Here is a 19,125-nt window from a genome sequence, read left to right as displayed (position 1 = left end):
ATGTATGACCACATAACTTTTACAAACATAATCTGTGCATTTTTGTGTTTTCATCCATGGAAAAAATAGCATCTTCAGATTCTACTTATGGGTGAAAGAGAAAGGCATTCTTTATATTCTAAAAACTCAGGTTGGATGCAAAACCGAAATAATTTAGTTGTAGATTGCAGAGCTAGTATTTACACCTAATTTAATTCTTCAGTTTCAGAAGTTAAAGGTGTGCTAGGCTCTCCCTTTATATGGGGAGTTCCATTTAATAAAAGGAAAATAAAGGTGTTTTTTTAATGGAGTTTTGTTAAATATGACAAAATAAAAATAGTTGATAATAACTTGTTTAAACTTCATTATTTGCCTTTATGCTGGAAGCCACACTCATTTGAAGTGAATATAAACTTTAATTAATCTTTTTCGTTCCCTTGAATTTACCTCTTTTTGAACAGAAGCAAAGTCAGAGAAGGAATCAAGCTGTTCACCAGCAGCTCAGGAACTAATGACAAGACTTGGGTTTTTACTGGGAGAAGGGCTTCCAGCTTCTGCCCACATCTCCGCAGAAGAAAAACATGAAACTATGGTATGCGAATGGAAGATGCTACGTATTTCTTGCTTTCAAAATATTTCACCCAAACATGTAAATGTGTCAAACAAATAACTACAGGAAGTCCTCGAACTTAACACAGTTCATTTAGTGACCGTTCAAAGTTATAACAGTGACTTATGACCGTTTTCCACACTTTACGACCGTTGCAGCATCCCCAGGGTCACGGGATCAAAATTCAGACACTTGGCAGGTGACTCATATTTATGATGGCTGCAGTGTCCCAGGGACATGTGATCCCCTTTTGCGACCTTCTGACAAGCAAAGTCAATGGGGAAGCCAGGTTCACTTAACAGCAGTCTTATTAACTTAACAACTGTAGTGATTCACTTAACAACGGTGGCAAGAAAAGTCGTAAAACGGGGCAAAACTCACTTAACAAATGTCTCATTTAGCAACAGAAACTTTGGGCTCAGTTGTAGCCTGTAATAAACAAGTGATACATTTATTGGTATTTTTCTTTGCTTTTTCTACAGAAACACTACTTCAAGATACCCCACATAGAATTATTAGAATACTATTGAGTAATTATTTTTAATTCAGATGATTCAAACTACTTGCCCTAGAAAATATTTTTAAAAATCTTACCCCTCTCTTGTCTAAGGCCACAATGAAAAAGGGTATGTAGGATACTTGACTTGCTGGATCTGTGAAAAGCTAAATGAAATTCTCTCCTGGCAGAAAAAATAACTGTATACAATTTTTGTTTGACATTTGGAAATCAGTTCTGGGTCATGATGCAACTGGAGATGATGATTTTTTTTCTTCACAGTGCAACATGCATAGTTACTTTGCATATGAACTCTGTGTATATTGAATTAAATGTTTTTTCAATTAGACAGATTTATTGTTTAGCATGATATAGGAAAATCCTCTACAAAATATTTAAAGGATGGGACCTCTGTCTAACTAAATAAAGAATATGTGGTTTATTAATTTGCTTCGTTCTAAACCTATAATCAGTTATGACCAAATGGTTTTAAATAAGATCTTCTATAACCTTCTGGGTTTTTTAAAAAAAAGCTAATGGAATATAATCTGCATTTTCCCTTCATCCTGAAAACCCAATAGCCAGGTTTTGTATTGTTGGCGTTTAGCAAGATGGTTTTCCACCAATATTTCAGAAAATCCTTTACAGTTCTGGCCTAGAGTGTCAAAGGTCCATAAGTTGATTCAACTTCTTATGTGGTCATGGCTGTACTAACTCTCTTAAAAAGGATTCAACAGATCATTCTGAGAAACATCCGAGGGAACTTTGTATGTCTGTGCAGTTTTTTTTCCTCCCCCTGCTGAATATGAACTGTTCTCTTTGTGTATTGATCTGTGCTATGTTTGTTAATTCCTTGTTTCATTCATTTTATAGTGCACAGTAGCTAGTCAAGGAGTCAGTCCCTGTTCTACACTAACGAGCAGCACTACGTCTCCTAGCACCGATAGTCCCTGCTCTACTCTGAATAGCTGTGCTGACAAAACAGCGGCCAACAAAAGTAGTCCCTGTGGGACCATTAGCAGCCCAAGCTCCACATTGGAAAGCAAGGACAGTGGAATTATAGGTAAGCAGTTTAATTCCTACTAATGCAGTGGCTTCTGGCTGTCTCTTTTGCAGCTTGCTTTTTTTGTGTGTCTGTAAAGGCTATCTGCCGCAAAGAAAACGGAGCTGAAGCTTGAAGCTTTCTTATCTTAATTCCTGATAGTGCTTGGCTCCAATTTCTTTTTTAAAAAAAAAGTAAAGTGATCTTTCATTCAAAACTATGTCATTCTCTGGGATTCTTTTGACTATTTTTTTTTAGATCTTTAATTATGTTCTATTTACTTACAACCCTTATTGGGCTAGAAGGAAACCTGACTTCATTTATTACAAGGTTGTGATTTTCAAAGGTATATGTTGGGTGGGGAAGATGGCAGTTTTGCTATAGAAAGAAAGATAATGTTGCTATGATGTGGTAGTTAATAACTTGACTTACGAATTTCAAAGTCCCTTCTTCAGATTTCAGGGCCTCTATGATCTTGTTAAAGTATCTTCAAAGTTGACTTTGTCCCTGAATCTCATCTGGAATTCAAGGACAATTCTGATCAATCCGGTGGTAGTTTTAAAGACGTTTCCCTCACCCTCATTCCTTTAAGATGCTTATTACACTACCAGTAGCATCATATATTTGAAGCAAGTTGACCACTTAGCTAAAACACTAGATATGTTTTCATTCATTCATTCATTCATTTCATTTATATCCCACCTTTATTATTTTCACAAGTAATTCAAGGTGGTAAATATATCCAACCCAACCTCCTCCTCCTATTTTCCCCACAACAACAACCCTGTGAGGAGGGTTGGGCTGGGAATGACTGGCCCAAGGTCACTCAGTTGGCATTCATGGCAAAGGCGGGATTTGAACTCACGGTCTCTTGCTTTCTAGCCTGGTGCTTTGACCGCTAGACCAGACTGGCTCTTATGTTTTTGATATTGTACTATTTCTTACTTTGGTCCTTAATAACAAAAGCAAGAAGGGCTTTATGGAAAGATTCTCATTCTCCAGCACTGGAGATGGAGGATCCACCCATGGGTAGTAGACTGTCTTCCTGCCCAATCAGATTAAGTCAGCCAAAGTTGCCACGCCCGTCCTGGACCATAGACCCCAGTCTTGACTTAATCTTGCCCATGGACGGACGTGTAACTCTGGCTCTTAGGCAGGTATAGTCTTGGCTACTGGTGAATCCTCCACCTTCTTTGGCTGTTTTAGCTTAATTTCGAGAAATTTGGGGAACTGTTAGAAAAATTTTCCAAGCCTTCAATTGGGAGAAAGGCTCCTTCTCTTTTTCCTCCCTCCCAGTATTACCAGATAGAAGGGGATCCTTCTCACCCCTCTCCTTTCCCGAGAAGGGGATCCTTCTCGCCCCTCTCCTCCCCCAACCTCTATTTGGATCCGTTCTCACCGGAGCTCGCGGCTGCGGCCCGGTGACGGACGGAGTGTAAAAAGTTTGTCCTGCTGCAAGCGGGCCTCGTTGCAGGCCGTTTGTGACCGGGGCCTTTCGAATCGGCAAGGGAGGCGAGCGCGCGCACACCTTAGATCCTCGGGACTGCTTTGCCGCTCGAGAAACAGTTTGGAAGGTAGCCCTCTCGCTGATCGCCGACAAAAGGCCGGAGAAAGGGCGCGAACGGCAAGGGAGTCCTGCTGGCTCAAGGGACTGACGAACGGCCGTTCGTCCCCCATTTGCATATTAGGCGCGCCAGCAGGGGTTTCCTTGTCCTTCGGAACTGCTTCCCTCAGGCATTGCAGCTCGCCGTGAAGGGTTGATTCCACCGCGCGCGGATGCCATTTTGGACCGCGCGAGGAGGGAGATAGCCGGGGAAGCCTTGCAGCTCGTTCAGGGCTCATTACCATAACGCGTGGCCGCCATTTTGAACCGCGCATCGAGCAAATTAGCCGGAGAACTATCAGTTTCGGAAGAATTAAAGGGCTTTCCCAGACTATATTTTACTCTCAGGTTTAAAAGAAACAGTCACTTAAGTGGAAAAGGGGGGAGCTTGGCATTGCACACAACGCCCAGTATTCAATAGGCCGCCATTTGAGGTCCGGCCGCCATTTTGAGGTCCTCCTCTGACTGGAATCTCACCCCACATTATCAGCAGTTAGATTTAGCTTGTGATAGGGATCCTGTACAGCCCTACAAAATTCCTCCTCAGGCCCTCGTGTCTCCTAGTCTGCTTGCTTGCCTTAAGGAACAAAGTCACTCTTTTCGTGACTGTTATTTGACATTTGGTCACGAGGATTCCAGGTGTTCCATCAGAGCATCTGTCCTTTTCCTCCTCAAATTAGGCCGGATTCCAGACATACTGATAGTGTGCCTGTCCTTTTCCGACCAATAATATTATTCAGTGGGTTCCTAAAAGTACCTGGGTCCCATACGTACCCACAGTGTGTGTGTCCTCACCCAGAGGTGTACTCTCTAGATACCAGGGGGTCCCACTCGAGCCCCTGTGCTATCGGAGAATGGAGGCTACCAATTCTTCTTCAGAAGCCGCTGCGCCTCCTCTACCCACCTTAATGTCTGCCGCTCGTGGGTCAGACCTCCCAAGACTGTACGGACGTAGATTTTGGTTCCCGTCCAGATGCTTGTTGACCTCCAAGAGGGCAGACAAACAAGCCAGCCGGAGACATCAGGCCCTTGAAAAGGAGTTTTCTAGAGCACAAAAGGCAGCTAGACTAGATCTCCCTCAAACCGAGGGATTAACATACACTCTACCCTTGGGACCTCCAGCCTTTTCCCCGAGGGGATGGACTACGGGAGAACTCTCTCATTCCCCCGTACCTCCTGCTCCGCGGTCACATTACGGCCCCCCAGAGGCAACTTTCACCCCTACAGCTGCAGGCCTCCGACCTACGGAGTCTGTCCCCATGCCTTCGGAGGAGCGCCTGACCTTCTTGATTGCGCAAGCAGTTGACAGCGCCTTGAACGCCAGGGCTATTCCGCCTAGACCTCCGATTGTGAATCCCACCCCTACACAAGGTCAGGATGAGGAGACTTATAAAGCACCTTCCTCACCATCAGGATCCTCGTACTCAGAGGGCCTTTCCCTCCACGACCAGGGCACTGACCAGGGGTTACCAATGTCCGAGGAGGAGGAGACTTCCCCTGATGCTCCGACATTCAGTGGCATGTTTAATCCTCCATCAGGATCCCCAATGGCTCCAGTTAGCCGTTTGGCGCTTGAGCGGTCTTGCTTGTCAGGACAGCTCTGTTCCACAGGGGTGATCAATGTAATTCAAGCGTCTTGTCGTCCCTCCACTAACCGAATTTACGAGTCCACATGGCGGAGTTTCCAATCTTGGTGCTCCAGGAAGCAGTTGTCACTTGTTCAACTCACTGTCCCTCATATTTTGGAATATCTCTTGGAGGGTCTGGAGCGGGACCTAGCCCCGAACACATTACGCAGGCAGGTAGCTGCTCTGTCCACGGTTCTATCCTGTGACTCTGTAGAGTCGTTAGGGCATCACCCATGGATTAAATCTTTCCTCAGGGGTGCGGCAAATACCAGGCCGCCTACGGTACATAGGTACCCGTCCTGGGACTTGCCGCGAGTACTTCTGGCCCTCACGAGGCCGCCTTTCGAACCCCTGAGATCATGCGAGTTTCAATACCTTACTCACAAAGTGGCCTTTTTAGTGGCAATCACGTCGGCTCGACGTATCTCCGAGCTGGCGGCGCTCTCGGTCCGCAAGGACCTGTGTTTTTTCCGCCCAGACAGGGTGGTCCTCCGACTCGATCCCACCTTCATCCCGAAGGTAAATTCAACATTCCATAGGAACCAGGACATTGTACTCCCGGACTTTTGTCCGAACCCTTCGTGTGCCCAGGAGCGACAATGGCATAGCTTGGATGTCCGCAGGGCGCTCAGTTATTACATCTCACGAACAGCGGATCTCCGTAAATCGGAGGCCCTGTTCGTATCTTTCCACCCTTCTTCAAGGGGTCGGAAGGTCTCTTCGTCCACCATTGGCAGGTGGATCAGGAAGTGCATCGCCGGGGCATATCAGGCTGCATCATTGCCGGTTCCAAGAGGGGTCACGGCCCACTCCACCAGGAGTGCTTCTACCTCTGCGGCCTGGGATACTCAGGCGTCCATAGAGGACATCTGCAGAGCGGCCACTTGGTCCTCACCTTCTCCTTTTATCCGGAACTATAAAATAGATAAATTTGCATCCGCGGAGGCCTCCTTCGGTAGGAGGGTCCTCCAACAGGTCCTCCATCAAAGTGCCACACCGGACCAGTCTATTTCCCACCCTAAGGGACAGTAGGCTTTGGTATGTCCCATGGGTGGATCCTCCATCTCCAGTGCTGGAGAAGGGGCGTTGTCTTACCTGAACGCCTTTTCTCAGCACGGAGATGGAGGATCCACCTTCCCCCCCTATTTCTTTTGGGGCATTATTACCTAGGATAGTTTAGTTTCTGAGCCAGTACGTCCTATGTCAGTCAATGGCTTCGCTCGCGTCAAGACTGGAGTCTATGGTCCAGGACGGGCGTGGCAACTTTGGCTGACTTAATCTGATTGGGCAGGAAGACAGTCTACTACCCATGGGTGGATCCTCCATCTCCGTGCTGAGAAAAGGCGTTCAGGTAAGACAATGCCCCTTCTATCACTAGAGATATATAGTGAGGCCTACTAGGTAGACCAGACCAGGAAATCAACTCCAGAAGAAGGCTAAAACTATTTTTATTGAGATTGCCTGTAATAACAAAATCATGCAAGCCTGATTGCACTGCACTACTTCCTCCTCCTCCTCCTCCTCCTCCTCCTCCTCCTCCCCCTCCTCCTCCTCCTCCTCCTCCTCCTCCTGCTGTTCCAATGAATTAGGGAAGTGTCTGCCTGAGCTCTTCACAAATGTTATTATTCTGGATTTGAAAAATATTTTAACCACTTTTGTCTAGATCAGGGATAGGCAACCTTGGCTCTTTTATGACTCGTGGACTTCAACTCCCAGAAGCTCAGGAATTCTGGGAGTTGAAGTCCATGTATCATAAAAAAGCCAAGGTTGCCTACCCCTGGTCTAGATAGTGATTTCTGCATATTTCTCTCAAGGTCATTTTCCTTACCGTCTACATATACAGGTAATCCTTGACGTACGATTACAATTGAGCCCAACATTTCCTTTGCTAAACAAGACAATTGTTAAGTGAGTTCTGCCCCATTTTACAACTTTTCTTGCCACAACTCTTAAATGAGTCGCTGCAGTTATTAAATTAGTAACATAGTTGTTAAGTGAATCTGGCTTCCCCATTGACTCTGCTTGTCAGAAGGTCACAAAAGGGGATCACATAACCCTGGGACACTCCAGCCGCCATAAATATGAGTCTGTTGCCAAGCATCTGAATTTTGATCCCATGGCCATGGGGATGCTGCAATGGTGTAAGTGTGGAAAAGGTCGTAAGTCCCTTTTTTCAGTGCCGTTGTAATTTTGAATGTTCACTAAATGAACTGTTGTAAGTCGAGGACTATCTGTATTGACAAACATGTTACTGTAGCAGAGTGCAGAGGATTTGCAGTATCTGAGTTGTGGGGATGATGAGTGAATGGTTCAGTAGTATTACCTAAGTATAGTCAAGGCTTGTGTGCAAAATCTTGGATATATATTGCCAATCATTGTCCAGTTGATACTAACCTAAAGGGACCAATGATGTACCTTTCATGGTTCCAACAGATGAAACTCTTCAAAGACCTTCGACGCATTGTTTACCTTAAATAATTTTTATTCAAGATGCATAATATCGGCATAAACATAATCAAAGCCAAAAACTGAATCCCCCCCATTGAGCACATAGTATCAAAGTACAATTCCCTCCTCCAATTAACAACCATAAATCACATTCCCCAATTAGTTTAAAGTGCGGGCTTGCCCTCCAGCCCGCCAATTCTTATCATCTCTTATTTCAACAACCTTGATTCTCACGCTAGGTCTAGTATTATTATGTCTAGCTGAACTCTCATGCACATCGCCCCCCTCCCCAGCATCATCTAACTCTAAAAGCGAAAATAAGAAAATGGCTACATCTCCATCTGTTGTCAAAGCCAAAACATCCGATGTTAGCAGCGTTGACAGTACCTCTATAAGCAGAAGTCTAAAACAGGTCTCCAACCTTTGGGCCACAGCTCACTAGCGAACTGTGAGTTTGCTACTGTGCCATGGAAACGGGTGAACGAGTGAGCGTGCATGCCCATCCCCACTTGCGTGAGTGGCAGTCACATGTGCACGCAGCTTGTGTAAATGGAGCTATGCACATGTGGGCGCTTGCCAGTCCATTGTGCGGAACCATCCTCCCCTGCTGGTCCACAAAGCCTGAAAGGTTGGGGAACTCTGGTTTAAAATATGGAAATAATTGTGCATATATTGTGCCTATTGCTAGCGCTCTATTGCTCAGCAAAAAACCTCATCCCCACCAGGATGTCTATGTTAATTGGAAGTTACCATGCCAGGTTCAATTGCTTGGAAAATTGTTTTTTTTTTATACTGGGAAAGCAACACTAGTATGTGTGAAATTAGAAAAAAAAATCTGAAGTAAATGTGCAAACTGGTACACTTAACAGTTGCTTTCTGTGAAATAGGCAGCTATATAAATTTGACAAATAAACGCACATAGGTTTTCTTACAATTTTTGTGAAGCTGCATATTTCCCTGGGAAGTGGCAGCACACAAAGCATGTAGCTGTTTTACTTTGAAGTTGCTGTGGCAAGGTCAAGCCTGGAGTTCAGAATGGTAGTGAAGACAAACAATGGACACTGGTAAAATGCTGCTTGTCTCCCAAGAAATAAGACAACGTTGCTTATTTTTAAGAAGTGAAAGCAGAGAAATTTTTATACGAAAGGAATAGTTTGCATGCTTAGTTCAAAATTGGGAATGTAAAATGAATACAAAGCAAGCTATGAAGATCGGAGCTAAAATGAAAGTTTTGGAAAATGTAGAAGAAAGCCAAGGAAAAATAGCTGGGACAATAAGGATCCTGAAAGAGTGTAGCTGCCTCAACGTGCATAAGTTCATATCATTTATTCTTAGTGCTGTTACAAAAATATATAACGTGCATCTTTCTGTCATACCTACTTCCCGGCAAATATTGAAAGATGGTAGTGATTTTTAAAAAGAGAAAATTTAAAATGGAATGAAAACGATGGACTAGTTTCTTCTGTTTGCATTTATCTTATTTAGTTTATTTCTCGTGTTTTCATTCATACGACCCTCAAGTCACTTCACAGCATTCAAAGAGTACAAAACTAATAATGAAATGTTACACAAGTTCCTTATAGATCTACTTATTCTGCATCTATTTTGATAAGGGAAGCAGACTTCATTTTCCAAACCTACCAGGACTTTTTTTTTTTTTTTTAGTTTTATGTGTGCAAATATATTACTAACATTAATGTTCATTCGGTACACAGTTTAATAAGTATGCCTTTTGTAAGGTTTTCTTGTGAAGGGAGGGCAGGCTTTGCTCAACCATGAAAATAGTTGTTCTTCTATGCCACTTAAGTCGGCTTCCAGTCTGTTTCCATTCCTGCTAAGTTATTCTGGGCCAGTAGCTCCTTTGAGTGGAAGGCCACCTTCCCCTCCTCCTCCCACACTTTTTACTGGCTTGGATAGCTTTCCTTCTCTTTTGGGGTGTTTTATTGCCTTAGTTGAAATTTGTCTGTGCCTCCTCTGACATAAAAAAAAAAGTAAAGGCAGAATTTCATCTTTTCCAGGGAGCTAAAGAAGAGAAAGGTCTGGGCTAGTGGCCAAAAGGAGGGGAGGGGGGGGACATTTGGCAAGATGCCTTCTTTTCAGGGTTACAGACTTGAGTGGAAAACCTCTTCCCTCAATTAGAGAATCAGGAGGGAGTTTTGTTTCATAATATATCAAAAGACCATTTTTTAAAAATCAAAACATTTAATAATTCTGTCATATGGAAGCATACCATAAGGCTTTCTCCAGATTTTTACATATTTCATAGTGCTTGAGTTTGTTAGTCATCGCCATAAAACGATAGTAGTTTTCATGGCATATTTTCTTGAATGTTAAGAGGCGTGCAGTATATATAGTCAAAACTAAGAACATTTACAGGGACTATCCTATATTTTCCCAAGGATTGTAATTTAAAGTGACATGAAAGAACTTGTAGACTTGCCAGATGGGTCACATAACTATCATTTTTCCTTATGTCAATTCAGAGTTTCCCATGATTCTGTGGGTGTAACCAAAACTGTACTACTCTTACCCAGGAGTGTATTTTTATGGATTTTTGCTTGTCGTGTTTTTAGGGACAGTAACAAGTTCCTCTGAAAATGATGATCGGAGTGGATCAAGTTTAGAATGGACTAAAGAAGGAAATCTCAGGACTAATGTACACCAAGGAATTATTGACCGAAGGACAGATAATTGCTCACCAGTTGCAGAAGAGGAGACAACAGGATCCTCAGAAAGTTTGTCAAAAGTGGAAGCATCTTCTGGAGATGGCCCCATTACTTACATTCAAAACTGTGGCTCATTAGGAATGCCTCGACCCAATTCTGTTGCAGGTAAGGAACAACTGAAGGAGTAAATGTTGACTGCCTTCCAGATTTTGTTCTACTTAAGTGAAAACATTTTCCTTTAATGCTGCTCTTGTATTAGCGTAAGCCAGTTCTCATAAACTTAGATCTGTTCTTCAGCTAATGGGCGGATAGATGCAGAGCTCAACAATAGGAACTTTCAAAAGTACAACATAAATCATAAATCTGTTTATAGACTATTCTGATGTCCATAATGGTTTTTGCAAAAACACCCCTGTGCGATTTTATAGGAGTCTAGTCAGGGAACAGAGGTTCACATCCCCTTGATTTGAGAAGAAGAATTTGTCATATATGAAAGTACTTTAAAATATGGTCAAGTCCATTCCTGCTGAATTCCCTTCTGTTTGTTTCTATAAGTTTTAAATCAGGGTGATGGTGGTGGTTCCTGCCTGTCTTTATTTTTAAATGAAATGAATTTCTTTGTGAAGGCTAAATAACTTAAATTCCTCACCCCTATATTTATGGCTCATATAGTTCATTCTTGGGTAAAAATATAGCAGTCATAGGATGGATGGGCAGGATTGTTGCCTTAATGAGAAGAGCTTGTCCACACTGCTAGAAGTATATTAAGCATTGGTCACTCAATAGCATGCCTTGCTTTTCTGATGAGGTTGCTATGAAATGTCAGTCCATTGGATTGAACTTGCTTCAGTAAGCCTAAACCAGAGGATGGCCCAGCTGTGTATAATACAGCATCTGTGCCAATGTTTTTATTGCAAATAATTTGAGGGCAGCAGGAATAGAATTATCATCTTCTTTTTGCAAGAAATGAAGACGGAATATATACAGATTTTAGCATTTTGGGCTAAATCGGAGGCATGAAGTACCCTACTTAATGAATGTATGAAAAATGACGCTCAAATTACATGATTGCTTGAGTGCCTATTTATATGCCTGGCATGACTTTCAAGTCTTCTAGCCAAACTGATGATTTTAGTCTTTTGGTAGTTAATTCCCAATATATTCTTCCTGCAGAATTGCATAAAGGACCTTCTGAGTCCCACATAATATTACCACCCTGTCTATAATGAAGTGGAAACAAATTTATCTCCCAGTTTAAGAATATGAAAGTGGAAATTTGGTAGGTAATCTTATCGACATTTAGATAAAAGTTAGAGCAATGGGATTACAATTCATCCCCGCTTAGATACCCGCCTTGTTGATATTAAATAAGGTTGGTGCTCATATTCAGATAGTTCTCTTTTATTGACCATTCATGTAGTGACCATGTGAAGTTATAGCAGTGTGGAAAAATTAATTTGCAGTCAATTTTCAACCTTTGCAGCATCCCTGAGCCACATGATCTCCATTACAGCCATTATGCATTGTCCTGTGCCTGGTTGGACACAACAGCTTATTCTCTTGAAATTTCTTCCTCTGTAACCTCTCCACTATGGGGTGAGGGGAGGAAACATTTTGTAGGCAATCCCTCCTTTGTCTTACCTTTCCTCTCACCTTACTCGCAGAGCAGAGAGATTGGAGAGGAAGAAACTGTAAGAGAGTACTATAAGCTAAATGGTATAAGCCAAATCAGTTGCCCAATGCCCGGACAAAGAAGACACATAGTATATAGATGATCCTAGGTGCTAGGTTCTGCCTTGCCAGCAATGAACAATCCTGAATAGGATTTGCACTTCACACGGTGTCTGCTGAGATTCACTGTATAAATGGGGTATAGCATCCTTGCCTCAGTGTGACTGCAGGGTCCCACATCAAACTGTAGATCACATCGTGACCGACTGTAAGTTGAGGGTATATACCACTTAAGTTTCTGATTTTTTTTTTAGACAAACAATGCTGCGCTTCAGTGGTTAGTGACCTAGACATTGCTATCTGAATATAGACCTTTTTATGTATTTATTCATATTTTATGTGTTTTTAATTTAGGTGAAATATTAGTTTATATTGTAAGTCAATGTTTGTTATGCCATATGCATAACATAAATAAATAACTATAAGCTGTTTGTGTAGGGGGGAGGAAAAAATCTTTCGGTGGCAATCTCTCCTTTGCCCGACCCTTCCTTTCCCCCACTGGGCAGAGAGATTGGAGAGGTAGGGTTTGCAAGAGAGGAAGCTGTTTGCTGTTCTACACATCAAAAGCAGTGTGATTGCACTGGTCGCCCAGGGCCGGGAGCCGCAGGCATGCCACACCAGCAGCTTACAGTATTCTCTTGCATCTTGTCATAGGAGTGTAAGATTAATTCAGGACTCTGCACATAAAAGAAAGAACTGTATCCTGAATTTGCTCTTAGGATAGTTGCTGCATTATTGCCTTCTCCAGCTTTGGGAATGCTTAATGTGGCAAGAGACTGCAGAGGAATACATTTTAAAGCAGCGGTTCTCAACCTATGGGTCGCGACCCCATTTGGGGTCGATCGACCATTTCACGGGGGTCGCCAAGCAAGGCTGTCCGCCATTTTTTTCCCCTTTTCCAGCGGGTGCTTTACCTCCCTTGGGCTGGGCCAGCTGGTGGTCGGCCTGCTCCGTCTCTGCCGCTTGCCAGCTACGCCTCGGCCGGCGCAGGGGGCGGAACCATGCATGCGCGGTGCTCCCAGGCAGGGAAAGTCCTCGACTTACAACCGGTTGGGTAGTCCTCGACTTACAACCGGTTTAGTCCTCGACTTACGACCGGTTGGGGGCCGCGGCATTAAAAAGGTTGAGAACCACTGTTTTAAAGAGAGGGAAGTGGTCACTTTCAAATTGAGGAATAACCTTTAAAAACTGATCTTTTTAAAGGAGATCAGTCTGTGTAGGCAAAGCAGGGCAGCTGTCAAAACTCATTTCTGTTTTGCTGGGCAAACCTGCAGTGGGCTTGTCTAGGCAAGCTGGGGAGCAAAAACCTGAAGCAACCTTTGAGAGAGGACTAAACCCATGGATCGAAACGTTTGTCAAAGCCACGCGCCAATCACAGCAGTTTTATTTAGTTAGTTAATGTTGAGTGTTTTTCAAGGGGAGATCACACAAATTCATTTATCATTTTAGAGACTATCACAATGTCACAAAGTTTAAGAACTTTCTGTAAAGCTATCGATGCTTTCCTCTTTGGGGTTGCTTTCATGCTTTTTGTTAGCCAAATGAGTCAGCCAGAGGTGACCTTGCATCTTCTGTAATTCTGTAGAGAGATTTGGATCCCCACTGGACCTCCTTCCTCTCCCCCAGTGTACGGCAGAGGCCCATTTCCATGGATCTCTGCTTTCCAATTTTCTTTCCAGCTTGAAGTGGCTCCGCAAGTTCAAACGAGTGCCCTGGAGTTCTTTTCCCTCTTAATGCAATTGGCCCACTTAGACAAGGAGGTGCCTTTTCCATTGTAAATGTCACTGCTTGAACAATCCAGGCATGGATAAGAGCTGCTGGATCTTAGCCTGCCCCTTGAATGGCGATTCTAAAGAAGGGAAGAAAGAAGCTGCATCGGAGTTCAAGGACTCCCTCTCGCTTGTTGTAGTGTTGCTTCTTTGAGATGAACTGCTTTGTGTTCTTTGTGGGAATGACAAAGCTCATAATTCATCTTGGTGTCTCTCAGCGTGGATCCCTTCCCCTTAAACAGCATTTTGCTGTCTGCTAAATTGCATTTAGCTAATGTTAAAACGTGGCTTTCTTGCTCTACAATGAGAAGTAATAGGACAGCTCTTCTTTTCATCAAATTTACTTCTGTTTCCAAGCCCTTATTTTCTGATATGCATAAAAAAACCCTAATTATTGTCATTTTATGCAACCGTTATTACAGCTAACTTTGACTTCGTTTGCTTTTCTGATGTGTTTTATCAACTTTCTTATTTTTGACTTTGATTTTTCTAGTTTTTGTTCTTTCTTCTATAGCAGTATTTAGTAAATCTTAAATGATGCTTAAATGCTTAAAGATGCTTAAATCTTTGGAAATAGCTCCAGAATTTCTAGTTTTGTTTTTTTTAATAGGAAGAATAATTTAAAAAAATCTTCCAGTTTAAGGACAGCTTTTGTATACAAATCTTTTGTATACATATCTTAATTCCCAGACTTGTATGTGGATGTGTTGTAAGAGTTGAAGGCTTTCAATTTCGACATGCAAACAAACTTGGAATCTCTTTAAATTAATGAACTTTTGTCTTTACTACAATGTATATCAGAACTCTTTAAAAATTAATTCTGCTGTTCAGTTTATCTGAGAAATGGAGCTATGCCATGATATATATTGTTACTTCAGTTGGAAATAATTGAGAAATGTGACATAGTAGTCAGGTAGATGTTGCCTAAATGGAAAAGAGCTAAATGGGAATAGTCCCTTATGCCAAGATACTGGAAATTATCCAAATCTCTAAACTAAATTATATCATAAAGTGTGTTCAGCTCTTTTGGAAAACATTACACAAATATCAAGATGTTAATTGTTACTAGCCAGTCTCTGCTCTTGGGTGATCCACCCAGTAAATGAGAAATGTTTCAATGATTACGGATAGCCCACTTATTACAGTTGGATAGGTTTGGGGTTTCTCCCCTAATTTATATATAAATGTTAACCATGGTTTTTCTTGGATTTCTACTGCATAACTTAGAGTTCTAAAATGGCAAGATTCTTGAAGGTTACACCTTTGTAGGTTGTGCTATTGTATAGCAATCTTCCTCCCCTGCCTCTCCACCTTCCCAAAAAAGCAAAAACCTGGACTTGGGTAAAAGGTCTCTGGTTTGGACCTGAACTCTCTATTTTGATATGACTCCTCTTATTAATCCTTTGAGGTAGCTATTAATTCTGAGATTCACCAGTCTGTTTCCCAATCTCTTGAAAAGATTTTATGATTAATTATCTTTGGAAAAGTGAGGCTGGGAATACCATCAATAATAGTTTATTGTCAAATGCTGCACAAAGTCTTTCTTGCCTCCTTTGGATATCCATTGACTCAAAATTCATCTCAGCTATCTTGCATTATAGAAAAGCAGAAAGTTTAATACATGATTTGAACGTCAGCCATCCTATTAAAATTGAGTCAGATACTGCCCAATTGTCAATCAGTCTTAAACCCTTTCCAATGTTACATTATATTAAAAAATACATACCACAAATCATATATTTAATTGAAAGAAAGGAGCCTTGACCCAGGCAATTTAGGCAGATGTAGGATATTTGAAAAATGTTTTTTTTACAAATAAGGAAGTTATACATAGTAAAAGTGGCTTTCATACACAGATTTATTCCCTACTACAAAATATTTCTGGTTACATTATGTCTTCAAAAGAAGAACATGGATATGTCTTGAGTATCTGGTATTTCATAATACGACAATCACTTGAAGCATAATAAATTCTTAAAATTTAGGATCATAGGACATTATGATTGACATATTTATAGAGAATAGTAATTTAACTCTTAATTAACTTCATACTCAAGAAAGTTCAAGGCTCTATTTTCAGAGTGACAAAACTGCCCAAAGCAGTTGTGTGGTTCTGACAAGGAAACATTTCAAAGATCATTGCTGCTGTTGTTGTTATTGTTGTTTCTTGTTTATATCAGTTTTTCCAAAGAATACTAGAGAACATATTAATTTCACATTTTCCTCAAAGAAAGAAATGTTCTTTGTCTTAGCTTGACAACTAGACATAAACTTCCTTTGTATGAGTAATAGCTGAATATTTTCCTGAGAGTGAATATAGCTTCAAACCATGGCTTTATAATCGTGATCCTTTTTTTCCTCCTCTTCCTCCATTTCTTATGTAGAATTAAGAACAAAGAACTGACAGGGTCAAGTAGTGTTTTTTTTTAATTTTATTTTAACCCTTATACTTTTCCTACTTAAAAATATCCAAATATAGAGTGATACTTAATACATCATGCAAATCAGCTTTTTCCAAGACCCATTACGGCAACGCTATAAGAATATGTGGTAGCATGCAAGGCCCTTACTATCTGAGGATGGTTTTATAATCCATGCTTGAACATGAAAAACAGATACACTACATACAGTGTGGCTTCCTTTTTTTGGAGCTACATAAGAATATACTTGTATTTTTGATCCTTTCGTTCAGGCTTGTTCAGTTCTTACCTTTCTGATTAGCTATTCCCGTTACAGCAACAAGTTCCACAAAGCTTGAAGATCTGAGCTATTTGGATGGACAGAGGAATACTCCTTTGCGGACCTCAATTCGCTTACCTTGGCACAGCACTGCTGGAGGGAGAGTTCAGCAAGAAATAAAAGGTAAGACCTATGCCAAAGCCATAATTTAAAAGATCATTATCCTTTTTTAGAAGGCAATACTACCAATAGAAACTGCAGAGGGTGCAATTGAAGTCTGTTTCCTTCTTTATGACATTTCTTAGAACTGATTTATCCCGCCTCAAATCGAACTTCCGTTGAAAAAAAATAGGGACTATGACAGTGATGGCGAACCTTTTAGAGACCGAGTGCCCAAAAACCGCCTCGCCCCCTCCTACCCGCAGGGCCACCCACCACCTCCACGGCCCGCCACAGCAGATCGCCCAGGCGGCCCAGCAGCGTCATGGCAGCCATGCCCTCTGTCCGCACCCCGCAGCATCATCTGTACGCGATGGGGCGTGAGGGCGGAGTCTTGTCCCTGCTGCCCGGCTGCCATGTCCTTGGCTGAGCTGCTCCACTGAGGCTGCCCCCAGGATGACTCTCCTCCAGGGGGGCTGCTGGTGAGGAGGGGGCCACAGGGGTGGCGGAGCTGGGACGACAGCATGCGTGCCCACAGAGAGGGCTCTGAGTGCCGCCTCTGGCACTGGACTATGATGATACCTGGGTTTATGATTTCCTGCCATATTTTTCCCCTTTGTGCTGTCTATTTTCAAATTAGGTATTCTCGGATCTTGTGACTTGTTCTGCTGCTTCTTCTCTTTCTAATTTATATGATAAGTGCTGGATCCCCATCCTTTCCCTAATCCTCCTTCATTTCTGTTAAGTCTTAAAACACACATTTATTCAGGAGAATTAGGATAAGGCTTACTGAACATGATCGTTGAAACTAAGAGCATTTTGGATGAAAAAACTAGTGAGCTCATTAAAGAGCCTAGCTTCCTGATTTGTTTAGTATTCCTGTTGGAAGGAGGAGTCATGTGGGAGTAATGGGACGGTCTGGACAAATATGTTTTTTTTCTTTAAAAAAAATTGACTCACTCTATCTGGGTTAGATTATTGAATTTCAAAGCAGATTAGAGATGTTTCTGTAGGATTTAAGTTCTTTTTTTAAAAACAAAACAAAACAACAACCCTGTTTTTTCATTGCTTTGTCTTCTAATAAAGTCTTTCCTTCTTTTAGCACGTTTTGTCCCATATAAGCCTCAAGATATTTTGCTAAAGCCATTATTGTTTGAAGTGCCAAGCATAACAACAGACTCTGTGTTTGTTGGAAGAGATTGGCTGTTTCAGACAATAGAAGAAAAGTTGAAGAATCCCAAGCAGACGGAGACGAGGGGAGCTGTTGTAATTGGAAATGTGGGATTTGGGAAGACGGCTATTATTTCCAAGCTTGTGGCACTGAGCTGCCATGGAGGTCGCATGCGGCAAATTGCTTCCACCAGCTCTGCTTCTCCCAAAAGTAGGTTTGAAATTTCTTTTTTTCTATTTAAGGGAAAAAAATATTTAATTCATAAAGTGGAGCTGTATATATGCTTTTTGTGTAAATGTGTCTTATATGGATTGCCGTTCCTAAAGGGTAGTAAACTTTCCATTAACCAATCATAAAATTGTTATTCTCCCCCTACCATCACCGCCCCGTTAATATGGAAAGACAAGCCCCTGTCTACAGGTAGTCCTCAATTTATTACCGTTGGTTCAGTCACTGTTCAAAGGTAACTTTTAAAAAAAGGGACTTACAACTGGTCTTCATACTTAAAACCATTGCAGCATCCCCACGGTCACGTGATCAGAATTCAGGCATTTGGCAGCCAGACTGTATGATGGTTGCAGCATCCCAGAGTCATGAGATCGCCTTCCAGCTGGCTTCAGACATTTAAATTAAACGGGGGAAGCCACAATTCACAATGCACAATTCACTTAACAACTATGGCAAAAAAGGTGGTAAAATTGGGCATAACTCACTTAAAAACCATCGTGGGTAGCAATGGATCTTCTAGTCCCAATTATGGTCCTAAGTTAAGGACCACCTGTATTCACATTGTATGTCATCTTCAAGACCTGCCTGAGATTCAGTAGGTACTGCTTGATGCTTCCTAGCACAGAAGTACGTGAAGCTCTCCCTCCCACCCCGCTGTCTGGAGCTGCCTTCTGATTTCAGAATCAAAATGGGTGGCAAAATTTCCCCACCCCAATTTTGAGGTGGGGAGCAGATGAGAACTGCAAATATAAGCCCTAAAATATTTAATACCATTAAAACTCTTTCACAAGATCAGAGAGACACAGAAAATCTTAATTTTGCTCATGTGCAGCCTGCTGAATCCTTTCCCTTTCCCTTCCCAAAGATGGAAGGGAGCCTCTTTTACTGTCCTTCGCTGCAACAGGCTTTGCACGCA

The 19,125-nt window shown here is 42.0% G+C and overlaps 1 protein-coding gene across 1 annotated transcript in view; it reads left to right on the top strand.

The window, feature by feature from the left end:
• Positions 1 to 440: 440 nt before the first annotated feature.
• Positions 441 to 19,125, top strand: part of TANC1 (tetratricopeptide repeat, ankyrin repeat and coiled-coil containing 1) — a gene marked incomplete at its 5' end in the record, with an annotated part of 64,301 nt that continues 45,616 nt past the window's right edge. Inside the window, 5 exons of the mRNA XM_015814736.1 lie at positions 441 to 571; positions 1,959 to 2,148; positions 10,380 to 10,637; positions 16,709 to 16,834; positions 17,913 to 18,191. Of these exons, the coding sequence (XP_015670222.1) occupies positions 441 to 571; positions 1,959 to 2,148; positions 10,380 to 10,637; positions 16,709 to 16,834; positions 17,913 to 18,191 (984 nt within the window). The remainder of the gene's footprint in view (positions 572 to 1,958; positions 2,149 to 10,379; positions 10,638 to 16,708; positions 16,835 to 17,912; positions 18,192 to 19,125) is intronic.

The sequence above is a fragment of the Protobothrops mucrosquamatus genome, unplaced genomic scaffold (assembly GCF_001527695.2).
Source record: "Protobothrops mucrosquamatus isolate PMUCROS unplaced genomic scaffold, P.Mucros_1.0 scaffold279, whole genome shotgun sequence".
NCBI lineage: Eukaryota > Metazoa > Chordata > Lepidosauria > Squamata > Viperidae > Protobothrops > Protobothrops mucrosquamatus.
Note: the sequence above shows the minus strand (reverse complement) of the source record. Positions and strands in the feature narration are given on the sequence as shown.